This window comes from Abramis brama (assembly GCF_963993115.1).
Source record: "Abramis brama genome assembly, chromosome: 25".
Lineage (NCBI taxonomy): Eukaryota > Metazoa > Chordata > Actinopteri > Cypriniformes > Leuciscidae > Abramis > Abramis brama.
The window spans coordinates 8,476,365-8,496,824 of record NC_139987.1 but is presented as its reverse complement, the minus strand read 5'-3'; the positions used below and the strand labels follow the sequence as shown (position 1 = coordinate 8,496,824).

At 41.1% G+C, this 20,460-nt stretch overlaps 1 protein-coding gene across 1 annotated transcript in view; it reads right to left on the bottom strand.

Moving 5' to 3' along the window:
- LOC311076946 (sodium/glucose cotransporter 1-like) overlaps positions 1-20,460 on the bottom strand; it is a gene marked incomplete at both ends in the record, with an annotated part of 39,794 nt that overhangs the window by 8,951 nt on the left and 10,383 nt on the right. Inside the window, 5 exons of the mRNA XM_084105453.1 lie at positions 2,041-2,252; positions 2,344-2,424; positions 19,094-19,199; positions 19,846-19,950; positions 20,084-20,143. Coding sequence (XP_083961579.1) covers positions 2,041-2,252; positions 2,344-2,424; positions 19,094-19,199; positions 19,846-19,950; positions 20,084-20,143 — 564 coding nt within the window. The remainder of the gene's footprint in view (positions 1-2,040; positions 2,253-2,343; positions 2,425-19,093; positions 19,200-19,845; positions 19,951-20,083; positions 20,144-20,460) is intronic.

Below are 20,460 nucleotides of genomic sequence, written 5' to 3'. Positions count from 1 at the left end.
GTGATTGTCCAATCAAGGAGTACGTGAGGTTGTTTTGTGAACTTTGCCATGGGGTGGACTTTTGTGATGAGATCTTAAGAGACATATTTTGCCATGGACTTAATAAGCCGCTTTACTATTTTATGCCTGGCAATACCCCTCACTACACTCTGGTGAAATATATCTAGACTTTGCCCTTTCGTTGAGTAGCTCGTCATTTACTGTGGGCTTTGCAGATGAGGAGCCCCACAAGTCCACAGTATCCCCTCAGCCTGAGCTTCACGTTATGTCCTGCCAAGCCTGAGTTTCTTCACGTCAGTCCTGCCGAGCCAGAGACTGTTCACGTCATGCCTTCCCAGCCAGAGACTGTTCACGCCATACTTGCCCAGCCAGAGATTGTTCACGTCATGCCTGCCCAGCCAGAGACTGTTCCCGTCCTGCTTGCCTAGCCAGAGACTGTTCACGCCAGGCTAGCCGTGCCTGTGTCTTCGGACAAGGTGGCCGCTGCACCTGAGACGGTTCCGGAGGATACAGCACTCATGATAGTCACCACAGCGATTTGTGTGTGGGCAGCACACACTGGCTCCAGCCCGCGAGCTCTTGCCCAAGTTGGCTGTCATGCCTGAGAGTTCGTCTCCAGCCAAGATGGCCGCCTCTACACCTTTGTCTACGCCAGTGTCTTTGGACGAGAGGGCCGCCACACCCGAGTCTCGTCCCAAGATGGCCGACGCCACGCCAAAGTCTTGTCCCAAGAGAATTTTGGGGAGGGGCAGTAAGTACCTGATTAAGGCTTCAAAGGCCGTGCCTCCCTGAACTGTCGGCGCCTCCCTGGCCCCCTGAACTGTCTGATCCACCCTGGCCACTTGAACTGTCGGGTCTGTCCTGGCTACCTGAACTGTTTGATCCGCCCTGGTCACCTGCTCCGCCCTGGTCACCTGCACAGCCGGCGCCGCCCACGCTCCACGGCCCAGGTCCGCCCATACTCCTCAGCCCAGGCCCAACATTGCCAGGCCCTGTTCCCATTCCCCTGCATGGGCCTGGCCCTCCATCCCTCCCCCAAGACCGCCTCTGCTCCACCACCCTCCTGGACTGTTTCCTGAGGAGCGTCCGTAATCCGCTCCTTAAGTGGGAGGGCTCTGTCATAATTCCTGTTTTGTGTGGACTTGTCATTTCCTGCCCTGTGCCATGTTTTGTAGCCCTCTGTAGTTTTTCTTGTTTAGTAGTCTTCCCAGGTGTTTCTGATTAACCACACCCCCTTGTTATCTTGTTTAGCTTGTTTACCGGTGTATTTAAGCCCTGTGTCTAGTTCAGTCTTCATTAGTTCTTGATGTTGTTCTGTTCCTGACTCCTGTTCCCAAGTCTGAGTCTGAATTTGTCAAGTTTCGAGTTTTTTTAATAAAAGACTACTGCTGCATGTGGATCCTGCTTCCTCCTATGTTTTAACCACATCGTTACACATTGGCTTTTGCTGCTCTAGCCGCTGGCCTCTCCCCCTCTCACACTGCTCGCTGATATGAGGCTCCGGACTGGACAAAAGCAAACTGAGACAGAGTGTGTCCGAGAGCGCGCCTGACAGTGCGCAAGAGAGACTGAGTGTGAGCACAGCGCAGGACCAGAGACAGAGAATGTCAAAAAAGCAGCGGAGCTTAAGTTTTCTCTGCGTCCACTGTGTAGCCTTCTCCCTGACTCGTCGTGCTTATTCATTTGTGGATGTTAACTGAATCTGTAAGTCAGCTACACTATTTACTTCTGAATATTATATTTTATTCTGGTGCGCTTACTGTTATCGCTACTGTGTAATAGTAGCCTATGCTATTCACCAACTAAACATATCCTATTCAATGCGTACAGTCTCTTTCACGGCCATCATTTGTAGTAGCCTATTCACAAACTGTCTTAACACGTAGGACACATAGACCTCTTATTTTCTCAAATAATGCTGCTTATGTCCTAAAAAAAACGTTTCTACGCACAGAATAAAGCAATACGAGAAGGTAGCCACAATCTAGAAAGTGTTACTGTACAAAAATTATTCAGCAACCTTGATAAATGGATCAGTACCTGGTCAGTGCAAAAGTACCAGGTAGCCTGGATAGTAAGACCAAAGACCATTCCAGGCCAGGGCAGATTGCCAGTAATGGGGTCTCTGAAAAGGTGGAATGAGTCCTCACGAGGGGTGTAGCACGCTTCACTGATGTTTGCACCCACCACTGATGGGATCGCATTCATATAACGGTCCTTGAAGTTCTCATAGCCTCCGACCTCATTGAACGCTGAAAGAAAACGGAACATGTTGAAGTAGTCGTTTAGCAGACTTTTTTTATCCAAAACATTTAAAGTACAGAAAAAAGTGAACGGACGTACCAAAGCCCATGAGAATGAATGATCCCACAACCATGATGACTGTCTGCAGGGTGTCTGTGTAGATGACTGCAGCTAGACCACCTGTAGAAGAAGGTTTTTCAAGGGAAATCAACTGAGCAACTGAAAAAATCAAGTTCTTAGAAATGTACTTTTGGTATTCATGTTGGTTGCTTTTTTTATATAACATTGTAAAGAAACTTTAAATTGAATGATTTTACAAATGTCTTGTGGGGTCACCATCTAGTAAAAAGTTACTTGAGGCTAAAGCTTGTGAACAAACTTGCCTTGTGCCTTGTGCACAGCTAAGGCAAATGTATTATTTTGACAGCTTTGGATGGCGCGATCGATCAATCAGAATCAAGCATTCCACAGAGCCGTGTAATAAAGATATTGTGATATTGCTCCAACATAACAGCTAACTTTCAGGTTATTTTACTTTCAAGTTATTTTACTATGGGTTGTACCATTTCTTACAGATTTCTGCTCTTTAGTAGGAATGCATTATAATTATGCATTATAATCGATGTCTGAGGAATGTATTTATGTGTGGTCCTGAGTTTGAGAGTATCAAGAAGCATTGGATTATGATTATTTTATTTTGGCGTTCTTATTTGGAACGTTGGTAACACTATCGGGAGCACCAAACTTCTGCTCCATTATTTATTCAAGAGAACAATTATTGGCACTTCAACATAAAGCGATGTCATCTGTACCTAGAATGGAGATTCCTGTGGAACTAAGGAGGAGGAGAGAGCTGGAGTAAAGCATCGACTGAAGAAAAAACGACATAAACCATTTTTACCCGCGATTATCATGGGAAAAGTCCGGTCGCTTGGGAATAAAATGGAGGAGGTTACGGCACTAACAAGGATGCAACAGGAGTATCGTGAATGCAGTTTTATGTGTCTTACTGAGACTTGGTTGAGCGAGAGAACGCCGGACTCGGTTGCAAAATTCGATTGCTTTCATCTTGTGCGAGCGGACAGGTATGCTGCGGAGACGGGTAAGAGGAAAGGAGGTGGACTGGCACTGTTTGTCAATGAACGTTGGTGCAATCCGTATCATATCACGGTTAAAGAAAAACTGTGAAATATATTGAACTACTTGCGGTGGGACTGAGGCCGTACTATTTGCCAAGAGAATTTTCTTATGTGATAGCATAGCGATAACGGTGTATATCCCTCCTTCGGCCAATGTGACAATATGGCTTGTGAAAATATTAATACTGTTACAGCCAGGATACAGTCAAAATATCCCCAATCACTGATTTCTATCTCTGGTGATTTTAACCAAGCATCTCTACATAATACTCTCCCCACCTTTACTCAGTATGTGGACTGTGAAACGAGAGACAATAAAATCTTGGACTTGTTTTATGCAAATGTGCCAAAAAATCTTCACCGCTTCCACCATTGGGACGATCGGATCATAATCTTGTTTATAGGTCTGTTTATGTGCCATGTGAGGAAGCAACTGCCAGTAATAAGAACAGTTAATATATGGTCTGATTCAGTCTATGAAGCATAACGGATTGTTTTGAAACATCTGATTGGGGGGTTCTGTGTAAATCAAATGACGAAGACATTGATAGCTTAATTGAGTGTATTACAGATTATATAAACTTTTGTGTTGATAACACAGTACCTAAAAGATCAAATGTTATTCAAATAACAAACCTTGGGTCACCTCTGAGTTAAAAGTATTATTAAATGAGAAAAAGAGGGCCTTTCTAGTGGGTGAGAAGGATGAGCAAAAGAGAGTACAGAGGTTATTAAAAGTAAAAATTAGAGAGGGGAAAGAGAGTTATAAGTTAAAAATGGAACGGAAATTACAACAAAAGAACGTGAGAGAGGTTTGGAAAGATCTAAATATGATGTACGGACATGGAAATAAAGTAAGGAGATATACTGCCCCTGGTGGTCAGATGTGGTCAGATTAATTAAATGTATTTTTTAACAGATTTGATGCTGGGTCTAATGATTTTGAACATTCTTCACTAAGTAGTTTACCATGAGGTTCTTCATCACATCCACCAGACAGCTCTAAGCTCATCCTTTTATCCCATTTGTGAGTATGTTCCTGGTTTTTCGATATCAGTTGAACAAGTAAGAAGTGGGTTATGGAGAATTAAAATGAAGAAATCTCCAGGTCCGGATGGTATTAATCCTAGAGTCCTTAAGGCCTGTGCTGATCAGATTTGTAGGGTGGTTCATTCTATTTTTTATTTGAGTTTGCGTTTGGAAAAATACCTGTTTTATGGAAGACATCATGTGTAGTACCCGTACCCAAGTTAACAAATCCCATGGAGTTCTCGCACTATAGGCCAACTGCTTTAACAGCACAGTTAATGAAGGTTTTTGAGAGACTGGTATTAAACCATTTAAAGTCAGTATTGTGTGGTGCTGAGGATAAACTACAGTTTGCTTTTAAAACTGGTGGATGATGCACTTATTTACCTCTTGCATAAATCCTTAAGTCATTTAGAGACCCCGGACAGCACAGTCAGAATTACATTCTTTGACTTCTCTAGTGCATTTAATACTATTTCACTACTACAAAGTAAGATGGAAAATGTTGGAGTACATCATGGTGTGGTGAATTGGATAACTGAACTGTATAACGGACCATGATGAGAGTGAATATATGGAGCTAATAAAGAGTTTCGTGGACTGGTGTGAGAAAAACGGTCTCAGGCTAAATGCTAGTAAGACAAAGGAAATTGTGGTTGATTTTAGCAGACTTCCTCAGCAAGTGGTACCTACGAGAGTCAGAAGTTGAGATTGTAACAACTTACAAGTATCTGGGTGTATATTTGAAGAACAAGCTCAACTGGTCTGACAATACGATGCAAATTTATAAGAAGGAAGATTTATATTCGTATTCATTTGTTAAGGCGACTGAGATCCTTTGGGGTATGTCATGTACTACTTAAGACCTTCTATGACTCTGTATTCTCATCTGTGATTTTGTACTCTGTCACATGTTGGGGAGGGGGACTGTTGGAAAAGGAGAAGAATAAGTTAAATAAACTTATAAAGAAGGCAGGCTCTGTTGTGGGGAGTGTGTTACACACCTTAGAGGAGATAGTGCAGGATAAACTGATTGGGAAACTTTCTCTTGTGATGAATCATGATTGTCATCCTCTTAATGAAATAACTTGAGCTTTTTTGAGTACCTATAGCTCAAGATTAATTCATCCACGCTGTTACAAGGAGCGTTTTAGGAAGTCTTTTTTTCCAACCGCAATTAGATTTTACAACCAGTGTTATACAAGATGATAGACTATTTTTTACTTGGTTGTATATAATCATAATGCTTTGAGAAATTGACACTGGAGAACAAGACTTGTTGTTGTTGTGTTTAAGTTTTCTATTTATTTATCTCCTCCCACCTGGGTCAGTCATACTCTTTAGCCAAACAGATTTAAGCTTATCAATCATCCAATCATAGTCACGTCATTTCATATGGGTGTGTAGTATTGCGTAGTATTTTGCTTACACTAACCACTATGCATGCCGGCGCGGCTGCCATTCATTGCCTCAGATGATGAGCTGTGCCGCTGTTGATCATATGGGTTGCCTTTCTATGATAAGCATCAGCAAAACGCTGTCTGTTGAGATCACTAGTTACCAGTGACGTGCGGTGATGTCTTAAAGAGGCTAGGCACTGAGTTATGAAAGCCAGATTACCTGGTTTATTGAATAATTAATAATACATAATAACAGTAAACATTACGCACAAGCGCGGCATATCAAGAAATGTACAAATCAGGATGTATATCGCGTGTATTCTCTCAGTCTCTCTCTCTCTCTCTCTCTCTCACACACACACACTCGCACATCGCACACACACAAGCGCGGCACAGGCACACACCACGGGTAACGGTAGTTAATGTCCACTCCAGCATTAGAATGAATGCAACCATTCTTAATCCTTATTGTTGCACAGCGTCCAAAAGTAAAAGTAAAATCACACACTGAATATGAAGGCAAATGGCTTGCATTAATTCAACCATATTTATCAATTCAATATTACGCCCAAAATAGTTTTTGACTCACCAATCGGTAGATTATTTGTAGCCTACATCAAATTCATCCGCCGCCCTGCCTTTCCTCGTGAAGACGTCGATCACAGATTTGTAAAACTCGTCTTTACGGGCCTTCAGTTTGCAAAGTCTCTGATGACGGCCTTTTAACTCCGGTGCTGTCATTTTGGCTTTGAATTTGGCGCGGGGATTAGGCATGTAGGTTAGCTGTGGTGTAATGTTAATTACGTTAGCTGCGCAAATGTCCAGTAATATCTCGATTTTAATTGGTCCATGTCTGATATGTTACGGAGATGTTATGGGCATACCATATTTACGTCCAAAGGCACAGCAGAGTTGTGCTTTTTGACGTACATGTTAAAGAATACAGGATCGAAGTGCGCATGCGCAACATGGGTTTTTCGCTTGCCGTCTGCAATGAATGGACAGTAAAACCACTGGTTATTCTACGATTTGTTTTATATTTGATTATGCGTAACTGCTACATTTGTCATCATAACGTCTAAATAACTGGAATAACACACATATTGCATATATAAATCACAATAATAAACAGTAAAAATACAAATACAAGTTTATTATTTAATAAACAATTTTATTTTTGAATTTTGGCAGGGTAGGCAGTGCCTAGTTTGCCTACCCAGACCGCACGTCACTGCTAGTTACCTTGTGCTATGACTGTTCCATTGTGTGGAGTGACTGAGCTGTAAGACAGAATAATACTATATCGGAACTCTTTTCTCTAGTACGATGGTAACCCCCCCCCCCCCTGTTTATTTCAGTGCATTTGAAGAATGCTTGCTTCTATATTCAGAAAATCACGAGTGTTTCTGAGGTTGCTTCATAGCAATAATGTTCCAAAACTTCACAGTCCCAGAGTTCTTGTGATGAATGATTTGGATGATTGACTGATCATGGTTCATACAGAAAGTGTATTAAACCTTCATAGACTGCTGCTTCTCAATCACCCAGAATCCCCTTCTTAGGGAGTGGGCTTTATTGTGATGCAAGCCCATCTTTTACAGGGGCGTGCCTGTAATTTACTCTCCTACTGAGTTCGAGCCTAGAAGTTCTGCATTTAAGAGTTCTCAGGAAACACTCAGGCTGAGGGCTGCGGCACTGGTAGTGTGCCTAGATTTTCTTGCCCAGCACAGGCAGCAGCCCTTGCAAGAAACCCACTTTTAAGTGTGTTTATAGGAGTGGTGAAGTAGTCGGTGAGATCAACATGACTGCCGCAATATGGCGATTTGGGTTCTGTAATGTGTAAGGCACAGACATTGTCGCCACCTTCCTTGCATTTAGTCGTGGTGTTCAACCAGGTCCGGTAGCTCAGAGTTACTGTGATATTAGCATTGGCGCCAGCATTGCTGCCGCTTTACTCTCATTCACCCATGGTGTTCAACTAGGTCCGGTAGCTCAGAGCTGCTGTGACGTAAGCAATAGCGCCGCCACGACCGATGCTTTGCTCTCACTCATGAAGACGATAGCGAGACTGTCAGCTCTCTTGTCTGTTCTCGCCGCTCGTTGTGGACAACAGGAACAGTACTTGCCTTTATTGTTGGAACTGTTCCGCTGTACAGCACATTAAGTCAGAATATATATGTATATATTTATTTATATGTACACACACACACGCACGCACGCACGCACACACACACACACACACACACACAGTGATTCAGAATTGGAGCTCCTCCTTTAGTTCCCTCTCACTCTTATAACATGAGTAGCTCCCTGCCTTTGAGCGGCGAGTTGCATTGTTTAGACACAAAGTACTTCAGCTGCTGTCACTTTATACAGAAGTGTGGCAGGCTACTGTCCGGGCCCTAACAAAGACGATGGTTCCCATCCCATCTTGGACCGAATTGCTCGCTGTCGAAGCATGCATTCAAATGAGCACAGTGAAACAGGTTTGGCCAGGGGGCTGGATTATATCAGTGGACCTGAAATATGTCTACTTTCATGTTCAGATAGTGCCTGTCAATCACTATAACGGCACGTCGCCCAGTAGAATGTCCTGGCAATAAGAATGTCGGATGGCACAAAAAGGCTGATCACTAATGGCACAAAAAGGCTGAACAACTCTCGCTCCTCTACATTAACAACTCGTGCTGGGCACTCTGGTCAGTTCCATGATTTGAATGTTTCCTCACTAGCACTGTGAGTTTGCCTTTGCAAGATGATTATATCTAACTGCTTCATAACTTTATGAACGGAATTTGTGGGTGGTACGACAGTTGTTAACGCCCCTGGTGTTCAACTAGGCCGTTTAGCTTGTTCACAGTCTGTTGTTACAGGCGCAGACGTTGCTGCCACTCTGCACAAATGATCGCCCTTGCAGGATAAATCTATGTGCATTGCTGTTGGACACATTCACATTGTAATAAGCACAGATGGGAATCAGTCATCGCTTTGGTGGTTTTGCCCACACAGGTAGTATTTGCAGAAAAATCTATACTAGGTGTGCTACAAGGCACCTGTGCATATTGCTATATACATGTTATTATAGCCTGAATGTTGCTTACTTGCATCGCATGTATTGTCTGTGCATGAGGAATAAAGCTAGCTAAAAAAACAACGCTCAGCCTTCGTCTTAAACTGTTGCAGCCCCACCAGGACTAAAGGTGATGATACACAGGGCAACTTTTTGAGCAATGTTGTAGGGCAATGTTGCCGTCAATGGGCAACCAGATGAGACACAAGGCCCACAACCGATAAAAATGATCCAGATAGAAATGTATTGCCTATTTTCCATGTGAAAGTTCCCAAGCAACAATCGCTCTGCAAGATTGCCCAGCAACATGTTTCATCTGCACAGCGTTAACCCTACAATGATGTTATTCTATTGCTCATATATATGTGCTTCATGTAATGCTCTTCATTGCACCAGCGCTGGTATAACCCCGATTGTGTTATGTTCACGACAGCACTGGCATCGCCGCTGCGTCGGGCATCAATACAATATTGGTGTCGCCACGACTGCCAACATTAACAGCACAGCATGGGCAAGTGTTGGCGTTGCTGCTGTTCGCGTTATTCTGCCCCAGCACACTGTGGTGGTGCCGGCGCTCACACTGTGGATGTCACATAATGGTCTGGGATAAAAGTGCTAGGCGATAGTGCCGTCGGCCAAATTGTTCATTCACCAAGTATCTGCGGCACAGAATGGCTGCTATTAATGCAGCTTCTGGAAACAAGTGCTGGTATGAATGCTGGTGAAACTGTATAGTTAATCAGGGACGTGACACTCTATACTCTGTGATGTGTAGTATAAAGCTTGTGCAACTTGCTCTTTTAGCCGCCATGCCACTGAGGTCTTCCGTTGCATGAAGTGCTTTTAGCTGAGGTAAACGGCTTTGCTTGCAGCTGAGCTGGACCATCGCTAATAAAACGGCAGGATTTTGTGAGATCCCCATAGCGTCAGCTCTGACACAATGTCGAGTGAACCGAACTCGAAAGGGAACGTCTCTGGGTACCTAACGTAACCTCGGTTCCCTGAGAGGAGGGAAAGAGACTGCATAATCTGCTGTGTTACATAGCACAGAGTCTTGTCAGCTGCGCTCTGCTTTAGTCCAAAGATTCTGGAGCAATGGCGTCCAGCGCTGCTTTATAGTGCGGGGAGCCCGCCTTTATTTTGCACGCTTGAACGCCATTGGCGGGTGAATTCTTGCCCGCAAGATTTCATAAGGCTTCAGTATATTCAAGGAAGGAGGGGATAGCCCCATAGCGTCAGCTCTGATACAATGTCAAGTGAACCGAACTCAAAAGGGAACCGAGGTTACATTAGGTAACCGGAGATGTTCATTTTAGACGCCACTGTAGATTTTACATAGATACAAATGAAAAACAAGTATAAGGACGGTACTTCAATGTGCAGACATATATCAATGTAGTTCAGATCTACATAGATGCTTCAAAGAGTTTAGACAATAAAATAGGAGTAGCGTTTACTGTTCCAGAATTTCATTTATCATTAGGGAAAAGAATCAGTGATGGGTTATCTGTTTATACCGGGGAAATGTTTGCTACTAGCAACAGAGTGGATAGAGGAGATAAGACATTTGAAATCAATTATTTGTTCAGACTCAAGTTCATCATTGGCTAGTTACTCCAAATATTTGAATAGAAATACAGCAAACATTATACAAAATTCAAATGATGGACCTAACAGTAGTATTTTTATGGGTACCGGCACATATTGGTATCCAAGGAAATGAAATAGCAGATAAGGCAGCAAAAGAAGCCATAAAAAACAATGACATCAATTTATCAGTTAGTCTAAGTCAGAATGAAATGAAGAGTATTATTTAAAAAAAGGTTGAAGGAAAGGTGGCAAAAACAATGGGAATAAGGAGAAAAAAGGCGAATGGTTTTATAGAATACAAAGGAAAGCGGGAGAGATGAGAAGTGCAGGAAAAAACGAGAGATGAGACAATAATAATATCAAGGATAAGATTTGGACATATACACTTTACAAAATGAGTGAAAATAATACGGAAAGGTGTGAATTTTGTGGGCAAGAAGAATCGGAACATGTTGTGCTGTCAAAAATATACTGTCAGAAATATGAGACTGAAAGAAGGATTTTAATAAAAAAAATCTAGCAAATATAAAAATTGAATTTATACTAGGAGATATTCTACAAAATAACTCAAAAATCTATATTTTTTAGTATCTTAAAATAACTAATTTGTGGGAGAGGATATAAAAAGGGAGGGGAAATATGTCATTCTGATCCACACTTCATACCAGTCGGTGGCGGTAATAAACCATTTTATTGTTTGACAACCACCAATAAAATCTCAAACTAAGAAATCATGGCACGCAGAGGAAAGTGCAGTTGATCGGTTCATTTCTGTGTTTACTTAAGTTAAAGAAGTTAGAGATCAGTTAAAGTTTATTAACAGCTATTTAGTCCACGTGTGAACATCAACATTTATTTTAAGTATTGATGGATTCTTATTTTTACATAAAGAATTATTATTCATTAGCATACCATAAACGTTAAGATTTTAGAAACTCATAGAAACCACAACAATGTTTTTGCTGATGAGAAATGTTGTATATAAATAGATTAAGAAAATATATAATATTTTTGGATATTTTTCACGTGGTCTCTTGTAGTTTTATTTAATGTGGATGTTAAAAAAAACAGTCACAGCAGTGTTTATACCTGTACTGCATGTTATGTCATGTCACCACACATTCAAATGATGATGATAATGTTTGTATGACGTGCATACAATGGAGACCATTTACATTTAATCCATGTTTTGTTTTAAGCTGCATGTAGGCTATATGTAGTTTAATTGTTTCAGAGAAAGGACAAATTGTGATGGCACGGCGCCTCTGAACTTCGATCTCGGAAACGATGTGCCTTGTGGGTTGTTCACATGCCGCTGTAGTGAGTACATATGAAAAAAGTGGTGCACGAATGGCCAAACGATGAACAGTCATCCAGCCGTGTGTAGTTCGCAGCTCATTGATGCCAGAGGGGAGCGGAGACTGTTGCGCATTGTTCCACAGTGCGACAAATCATCAGCAGCTACAACAGTGGTGACAAGGGCAATGTGTCACAGCACACAGTTCATCGCAGCCTTCTGCGAATGGGCCTGCGTAGCCGACGACCTTGCCGGGTCCCCATGCTAGCTGCACGACATCGCCAACAACACATGAAATGGGCCCAAGATCATCGAGATTGGACCGTGGATGATTGGAAGAAAGTGGCCTGGTCTGACGAATCAAGATTCCTAGTGCATCACGTCTATTACCAACAGAGGCTATGTCACCAGGATGCACTGTTGGGCGGACACAGGCCAGCAGTGATAGTGTGATAAAGTGATAGTGTCTACTACCGCTGGGGGTAGGCCACTTGAGTCTTATGGCAGGTACCATACGGTGCCCCATCCCTGCAAGCAGGTCCTTTCTCAGGGGAGTCCACCAGTGAGGAGCATCGTGAGTGGGGTCTGAGTGTGCGGTGCAACACTTTTCTGGCTCTACGGTTCCAGTGAGGGAATGGCAGGAGACACATGAAAAGGTGTTGCATCCTTGAACAGCAAACTCCAGCCTTCTGGAGATAGAAGAGGGGGCTGAGAGAGGCAAGGCATAGTGTCGCTCACTGTCAACCTAGCTGCATCTTAGGACCCAGAAATTGCTCCTTTGTTGAAATTGTAGGAGCAAAAAATAAACTCATTAAAGGATTCTCCACCCGGCCGTCCTCCGGGGGGGAAGGAGCGGTGTGTCCACCATCTTTTAAAGAGCAGTTTCCTCCATCTCTGGGTTTCCCGTCTCAGGAACACTGCTTTGCCTGACACTTAGAGGGTCTGGCGAGGACTGGGTAGGGCTGCGTGGCGTGAGGCGGAGGTAGAGGCCGCAGAGGGACGCCCTTGGCGACGAGCAGATGGGGGGACTGCCACAGGCGGATTGGTGGAAGCCATAATATTTATAATATACAGTATTTATAATATATTTTAAATGTATTAAGTTGCTGCTTCATAACTACTAATTACTAAAATATTAACCCCCTGGGGTCAGCCGTCACGACTGCCTCGTTATTTTTCTTATCAGTGCGAAAGAGACTCAAATAACTTTTTAATAACAAATAACAAATTTTTGTCATACATATAAGTGCTGTATATGTTTCAAAACTGTTAGATGTCTACTTTTATTTGTGTACACTCATAATGAAAACAAAATGTTGAGTTTTCGTGAAATAAAAAAAATTAACATGATGCGCGTTCTGCCATCTCTCTCAGTGTGAAGCATTCTGAAATGCGACAGAAAATGAACTGTAACTCAGCGAACACTTGCCACACAGACATGAGAGATGTGTCTTTAGAAAGCTTGATGTGTCTATATTCAAATGATATAATTCATATCAATAACAAATATTCTCTGTTTAAGTAATCCGTATGAAACCAATGAGAGGTACAGTTTCTCAAGCATCTGCTCATTATCTCTAATGTGACCACACCCACGTGCGCACAAGCAATTCACTTGCTAATCGTCCACGTGAAGGAACGCAAACCTGTACACGCCCCCATTACCTCAAAACAATGGATACAACTTTATCATTCTTCTGCTTTTCATCGAGTTTGGAAGACACGCTGTGAGTTTACCTTGGATTTACCTCAGAAGAAGAACACGATTTGAAGATACTAAAATGTATGAAATCAACAGAAACATGTTGAAATATGAACTATAGACTGGTAGGCAACCTTTAAATGCTAAATAAATATACATGTACGACACAAAGAGGGTTTTATGAATATTATATACTGATGAATATTATAATGTTTAGACCAATGTTATCCTTCAGTTATTGTGTTATCCCGTCTTATCCTTCAGTTATTGTGTCTGTTTGTGCTGTTTACGTCACTCGTTGTTCAACATGTTGACTCCTTACTGGTGTATGAGCGCCAAAGTTTACTGGATCTTCGACCTACTGTTGAGTTTGATTACGGTGGACAAAAAACATTGCCACCGTTCCTGTCTGAGATCCCAGCTTCCCTCTGCCGGTTTACCTTACATCACCAGCGTAAGCGATCTCGCCGCCGGGGTAAACGCAGCGGACGGCTGGTGAGAATGAAGGCTTCCCTGGCGCACATTTCAATGATCCCCTGGTCCAAGTACCGAGCGGTGCCTCGTCCGTTTATTTCTCGCCGATCGCTAGACCCTGTCGACGCCTGGTTGGTACCTGTCGTCGGACCGGACGAGGAATTCCAGGCCCGTGCTCCTTGCTCTCCTCGTCTTCGTTGGCGTGGGGTGAACCTGCGAGACCTGCGACCTCTGTGCCGGGTCTCTCGGAAAGACAACAACATTAAAGCCCTGCCGGCCCCTGCCAGGATTGGCTTAGTAAATGCTAGATCACTAGCAAATAAAACTTTTATCCTAAAGGACTTTTTCACCTCCCGGGGACTGGATTTCCTATGTGTGACTGAGACTTGGTTGAGTGTTGGTGAGTCCAGCGTTTTTTCTGAGTTTTTACCGCATGGTTGCAGCTACTTAAATTCCCCGCGGTCGTCGGGACGAGGAGGAGGAATAGCAATTGTTTATAAAAACACTTATAAATGTAAACAGAGATTTTTATCAACACCTTTTAGCAGTTTTGAACTCTGTTTATTTGAGCTGGGTCGTTCTTACTGTATTATGTGCAGTGGTCTATCGGCCTCCAAAATACAATAAGGACTTTATAAATGAGTTTTCTATTTTTCTGGCTGAAATAATGCCGGAATATGACCGCGTCCTCATTATTGGGGATTTTAATGTCCATGTGTGTTGTACTGACGCCCCAATGGTAAGGGATTTTTTGTCTCTTATTGACTCTTTTAATCTCACGCAGTTTGTGTCTGGCCCCACGCATGAACGTGGACATACACTTGATCTTATTTTATCTTTTGGGTTGCCTGTTTACAATCTAGAGATCGGCGACGCAGTGTTCTCTGATCATATGCCTATACTATTTGAGTTTGCCTTGGACTATAGTACAAACAAACCCTGTACTGTTGCTCGGCCCTGCCGCATTATTAACTCTACTACTGCTGTTAAATTTTCATCTGTTTTTAATCAGAATTATTGTATACCACAGCATATGTGTGATTCAGACGAGCTTTGCTCATGGTTACACTCCACCTGTCAATCTGTTATAGATACTGTGGCTCCATTAAAAGTCAGGCAACCGAAAACTAAATTTGAACCATGGCTAAATGACACGGTGCGTGCTGCTAGACGCAAGTGCCGTCAAGTTGAGCGTAAATGGAAAAAGGATAGACTGCAAGTGTCATTTCAAATGCTACGGGAATGCTGGCGTCACTATCAGTCAATTGTGAAAGATGCTAAAAGAATGTATATCTCTGAGATCATTTTTTTGAACAGTAATAAGCCTCGTGTTCTATTTAAAACTATTGACTCAGTTATTAATGTTCCACAAACTGTCTGTGTTGATGAGTCTTCGGCTGCCTGTGAAAATTTTTTACGCTTTTTTAATGATAAAATCACTTCTATTAGAGCTCTAATTTCACCTTCTGCCTGTGACCCCTCAGTCTCTGTTATCTGCTCTGCGACATTTGATAAGTTTGAACCTGTGACTTTGTGTATGTTACAGGAGATTGTTGGAAATTTGAAGCCCTCAGGTTCACCACAAGATGCTATTCCTCCTCGATTCTTTAAGGAGGTTTTTTCTACTATAGGACCGTCTGTTCTTGCAGTTGCTAATAGCAGTCTGTCCTCAGGTGTGGTCCCTAAAATTTTTAAACACGCTGTAGTGCAACCTCTACTTAAAAAACCTGGTCTTGATCCTACAGATCTTGCTAATTTTAGGCCTATTTCAAAACTGCCTTTTATTTCAAAAATCCTTGAAAAGATAGTCTGCAATCAAATAATGGCTTTTTTGAAAGATAACAATACCCTTGAGGTATTCCAGTCCGGCTTCAAATCTTTACACAGCACCGAATCCGCTCTTTTAAAAGTTTTTAATGATATTTATTTAGCCACAGATTCTGGAAATTATGTTGTTCTTGTGCTTCTTGACCTAACGGCTGCATTTGATACTGTGGACCATGAAATTTTGATTTCTCGATTGGAGCATTGTGTGGGCATAAAAGGTATAGCGCTTGAATGGTTCAGATCATATCTGGAAGGTCGAACTCTCTGTGTCAGCTGTGGGAACTCTGAGTCCTCTTCTGCACCTCTCTCTTGTGGGGTCCCTCAGGGGTCAGTTCTGGGTCCTCTTCTATTTTCATTGTATTTGCTACCGCTAGGCTCAGTAATTAGGAAGCATGGTATATCTTTTCACTGCTATGCTGATGATAGTCAGATATACATGCCGATTAAAAAGAATGACACTGTCAGTTCGCTGATAGAGTGCCTAGACGATGTTAAAGCCTGGATGGCTATTAATTTTTTAAGTTTTAATACAAATAAAACGGAAGTGATGATTTTTGGTGGTACAAATGGGACTAGTTCCATTGAGCTGGGTGCTTTGGCCCAATATGTTAAACCAGTCATCACTAACCTAGGGGTTAAAATTGATGCTCATCTTAACTTTGACAGCCAGATCAGAGCAGTGGTAAAAACAGGCTTCTTCCAGCTGAGGCAATTGGCCAAAGTGAAGCCTTTTTTAGAAAGACGACAATTTGAGACAGTAATCCATGCCTTTATTACTAGCAGGCTGGATTACTGTAACTCACTTCTCGTGGGGGTTAGTGGGTCTTCTTTAGCTCGTCTTCAAATGGTGCAAAACGCTGCAGCACGTCTCTTGACAGGAGTACGTAAATATGAGCACATTACACCCGTCTTGGCGTCGCTTCACTGGCTGCCTGTACAGTACAGGATTAATTTTAAAGTTCTTTTATTTGTTTTCAAATCATTAAATGGTCTTGCCCCGTCTTATATTTCTGAGTTAATACATCTTCACACACCCACTCGCTCTCTTAGGTCAGCCGATAAACTGCTCCTTCACGTGCCCAAAACAAAACGTAAACTCAGAGGGGATCGCGCCTTTGCTGTGGCAGCTCCAAAATTGTGGAATGACCTGCCTCAGCCGGTAAAACAGGCCACTTCACTTACTCATTTTAAATCTCTTTTAAAAACTCATCTATTTTCCTTGGCCTTTAACACCGGGAGTTGACATTTTGTATGTTATTGTTTGTTTTATATGTTTTAATTTTAACTTACTTCACTATGTATTTTATATTGCATTAGCTGTGTTGTGTTATGGTTTGTTTTGTACAGCACTTTGGGCTACTTCGGTCGTTGTAAAGTGCTTTATAAATAAAGTTTGCTTGCTTGCTTGCTTGCAATGTTTTCTATGAAATACTGTGAACGTGGATATCTGCTCAAACGTAAATGTTTAATGTGGTAAATATAATGTTTCATAGTGAGGAGCGGCTCGATCGCTTCAGTAAACGGTCTCTGCACACTCTGTGAGTTTGGGTCACTCACGCTGTGCATTTGAAAAGCACAACGCGCCAAACATTAGGCTACATGTTTTTACTCTCGTCTCATTTCATAACGTCACAACAAATGATAATCCATATATTTTTCTCAAGTGTAGTGTGAAGTGTTCTTTTCTAATTATGTATACTTATAAGCCATCCCCCAAAAAAGTTTTCTGTAAAGTAAAAATATTATTATTGTTATTATTATTTTATTATAGCCCTATAAGTATATGCCTACAAGGCACAACAAACCTGGTGTTCTTTATATATATTTTTGTGAATTTTAAATAGCAATTTTAACTAGAAAAATCACAATTAGATTTTCTTCCCCAAATCGTGCAGCTGCTCCTGATATCACCATGTTCACAGTTGTTTTTTTGTTTTTATTTACAGGGACCAGATGCCACTGATGAGTCCTGCTGACTTAAACATTCACACAAGTCTTTGTACATGAACATGGTAAAATGAAAAAGCAAACACCTTGGAAATGACAGGTATGTTGAACAGGAACTGTTTCAGGAATGGCACAAAGGTGTGTGACTGTACACATCTCTCTGTTTAGATCAGTGTGCTCAATAATGTGCCTTTTTGTCCTTCGTTTTGTCCTTCATAATCTTTGGATTATGTTGTGTTGTAAATAAATCCAAACAATCAAAAAGCCATTCTTATAATCTCTCCACATTCTTTGTTCTAGTTCCCTCACAGCCCCACCTGATATGGCCATTAGGGGAGGGTCTTTGTCTTCCCAGGTGTGAAACACATCAATATTCATGATGATTCAAGCCCTCCCCGCATACACAAAATATGTCTTACAAATTATAAATTATAAATCAATATATTGTTTTATGTAAATGAGTGGGCAGGATGATTTTCACATAGATTTGAAGCTAAAATTTTAGGCTACATGATACAATTTTCAAAAGACTTGTGAAAAAATAATCAGTATGGGTTTTATGGCCTTTTTTCAGTGACAATTTTTGTTTTTGTTTTTTCACAAACCACGCATAAACGTCATTTTCTCAAAACTACAAACTTTTACATGCATGCTGCTCACATATTATCGTAGCAGAGTTTGTGCTGAATACAGTGTAATCACAGAAATAAGCACAAATGTCAGAGAATGTCAGAACACCTCCAGGGCCCAGAAAACAGCTCAGAACCCAGAGGGTTAATGCATATTTTTACATGCAGTCAAACCACATGTCTTTGGTTTGGCTGATAAATATATATAAAAAAGAGATTTCTCTAAAGCTTTAGCAACAGCAGTTTAGCAGCCGCAGGACCATACAAACACTCTCAGCCACAGCTCATGTAAACATTTACAGCTGGCAGGACGATGTCTGATTTCTTATAGTTTATTGGTGGGCTGGTTTGTTCCTGAGATAAACCTATTACACAACAGACTATGGGGTTGACAGAAGTTTAAAGTCACAATGCATCTTGCCTTGCACAGGCTTATCATCTATTGTTAGAATGGGCAATTTCTCATAACACATACATATCACGCCACAATAAGCATCCCACTGCATGGTCCTACAACCCTGGACTTTACTCTTTGTTGTAGTATAAACTTCAGGGACCATATAATTATTATTTTTTTGCATCCCTAAATGATAAAATAAATAAAATAAATTGGAATGCAGGGAATGGGAGTATAATGCAAATATACTGTATGCAATAAATACCATATATATATATATATATATATATATATATATATATTTATAATACAATACATTGCAAGTTTGGAGTATTTATATCAACAGACCTGTTACTGTATAAAGAGCTGTAATCAGCAGCAGAATAATCACGGCCAGGTAAATGTTCAGTCCCAGAGCCTGGTTGATGAAAATGCCCCCTGCAAACATGTCCCCCTGAGAGGTGGAAAAGGCAGAAAAATAGTTTGAACTGTCCGTTTCAAAACAACATCTTTATCTTTATAATCTAAACCCATTTTAGTCTGAATTCACATGGCAATAAAATATATTTCTACAAGGAAATCACCGCCATTTCAGACTATAACCTGTGTTAGTGAAGACTTTATGTAAAGATTATCAGCAAACTAAATACAGAGGCTGGACAGACAGCACCATATTGTGAAAATGTTGGCAAGTTCCAACTCATTTTTCAGTTAATCATTGTCAATAAGGGGAAGAAGCAAATGTAAGGTAAAACTTTATATATAAGCATAAGGGAAAGTGAATATTTTTGGTCTTTTAATTGATACACAAACTGGTTACAATTTATTTTACACCTTCAGTAGTTTATTTCAAATGTTCTTGTACTTGATGTGTGCATGTAGTCTCTCATAATTGATCAAACAAATCTGCATTCATAATAATTAACGAAATAACAAAATGCTTTTAAAATAGTTTTCGAATGAGTTTAGCATGTTACACCACTGATAGTATGTTAAAATTTTCTAAAAGTATTGCATGAAAACTACCTCTCAAAGTACCATGTTATTACCATTTGATACATGTACTTTTCTGTAAGGGCTGAGACAGAGTTTGGACTCACAGAGATTTTGGTGAAAACGTAGAGAATCAGGGACAGCACAGAGAGATAGATACGGATACGCTGCCCACCAAAGCGTTTCTTCAGGTACTCCGGCATAGTCACGACCTGCAGATAACGCCAACAAAGGACCATAAAATGATACCACAGAGATAAAGTACACAGTCATGCTGTGTAAGTAAGCAATATTTGAAAGATTTGTTCTGTAATGCTGGTTGGAGAGGATGAAATGTAAGCATACCCCAGCCTTTATGTAGATTGGCACGAAGAGCCATCCCAGAATAATCACAACAACAAGAGCCTGAGAGGGGAAAATGAAAAAGAGATTGTAATTACAGATGATTTGATATTTTCTACACATAATACCGTCAGTGTTGTAATTGTTTACTAAAAATAAAAGGGTAACACTTTACAATAGGTTTTCATTTCTTAACATTAGTTTACTACATTAGTTAACAAACTAACAATGAAAAATGCTACAGCATTTATTAATGTTAATAAATGCTAATTAAATAAAGTTGTTAATTTCTACTTTTACTAATACATTTTTAAAATCAAAAGTTGTATCTGTTAACATTAGTTTTGCAATGTGATCTAACATTAACAATGAACAACTAA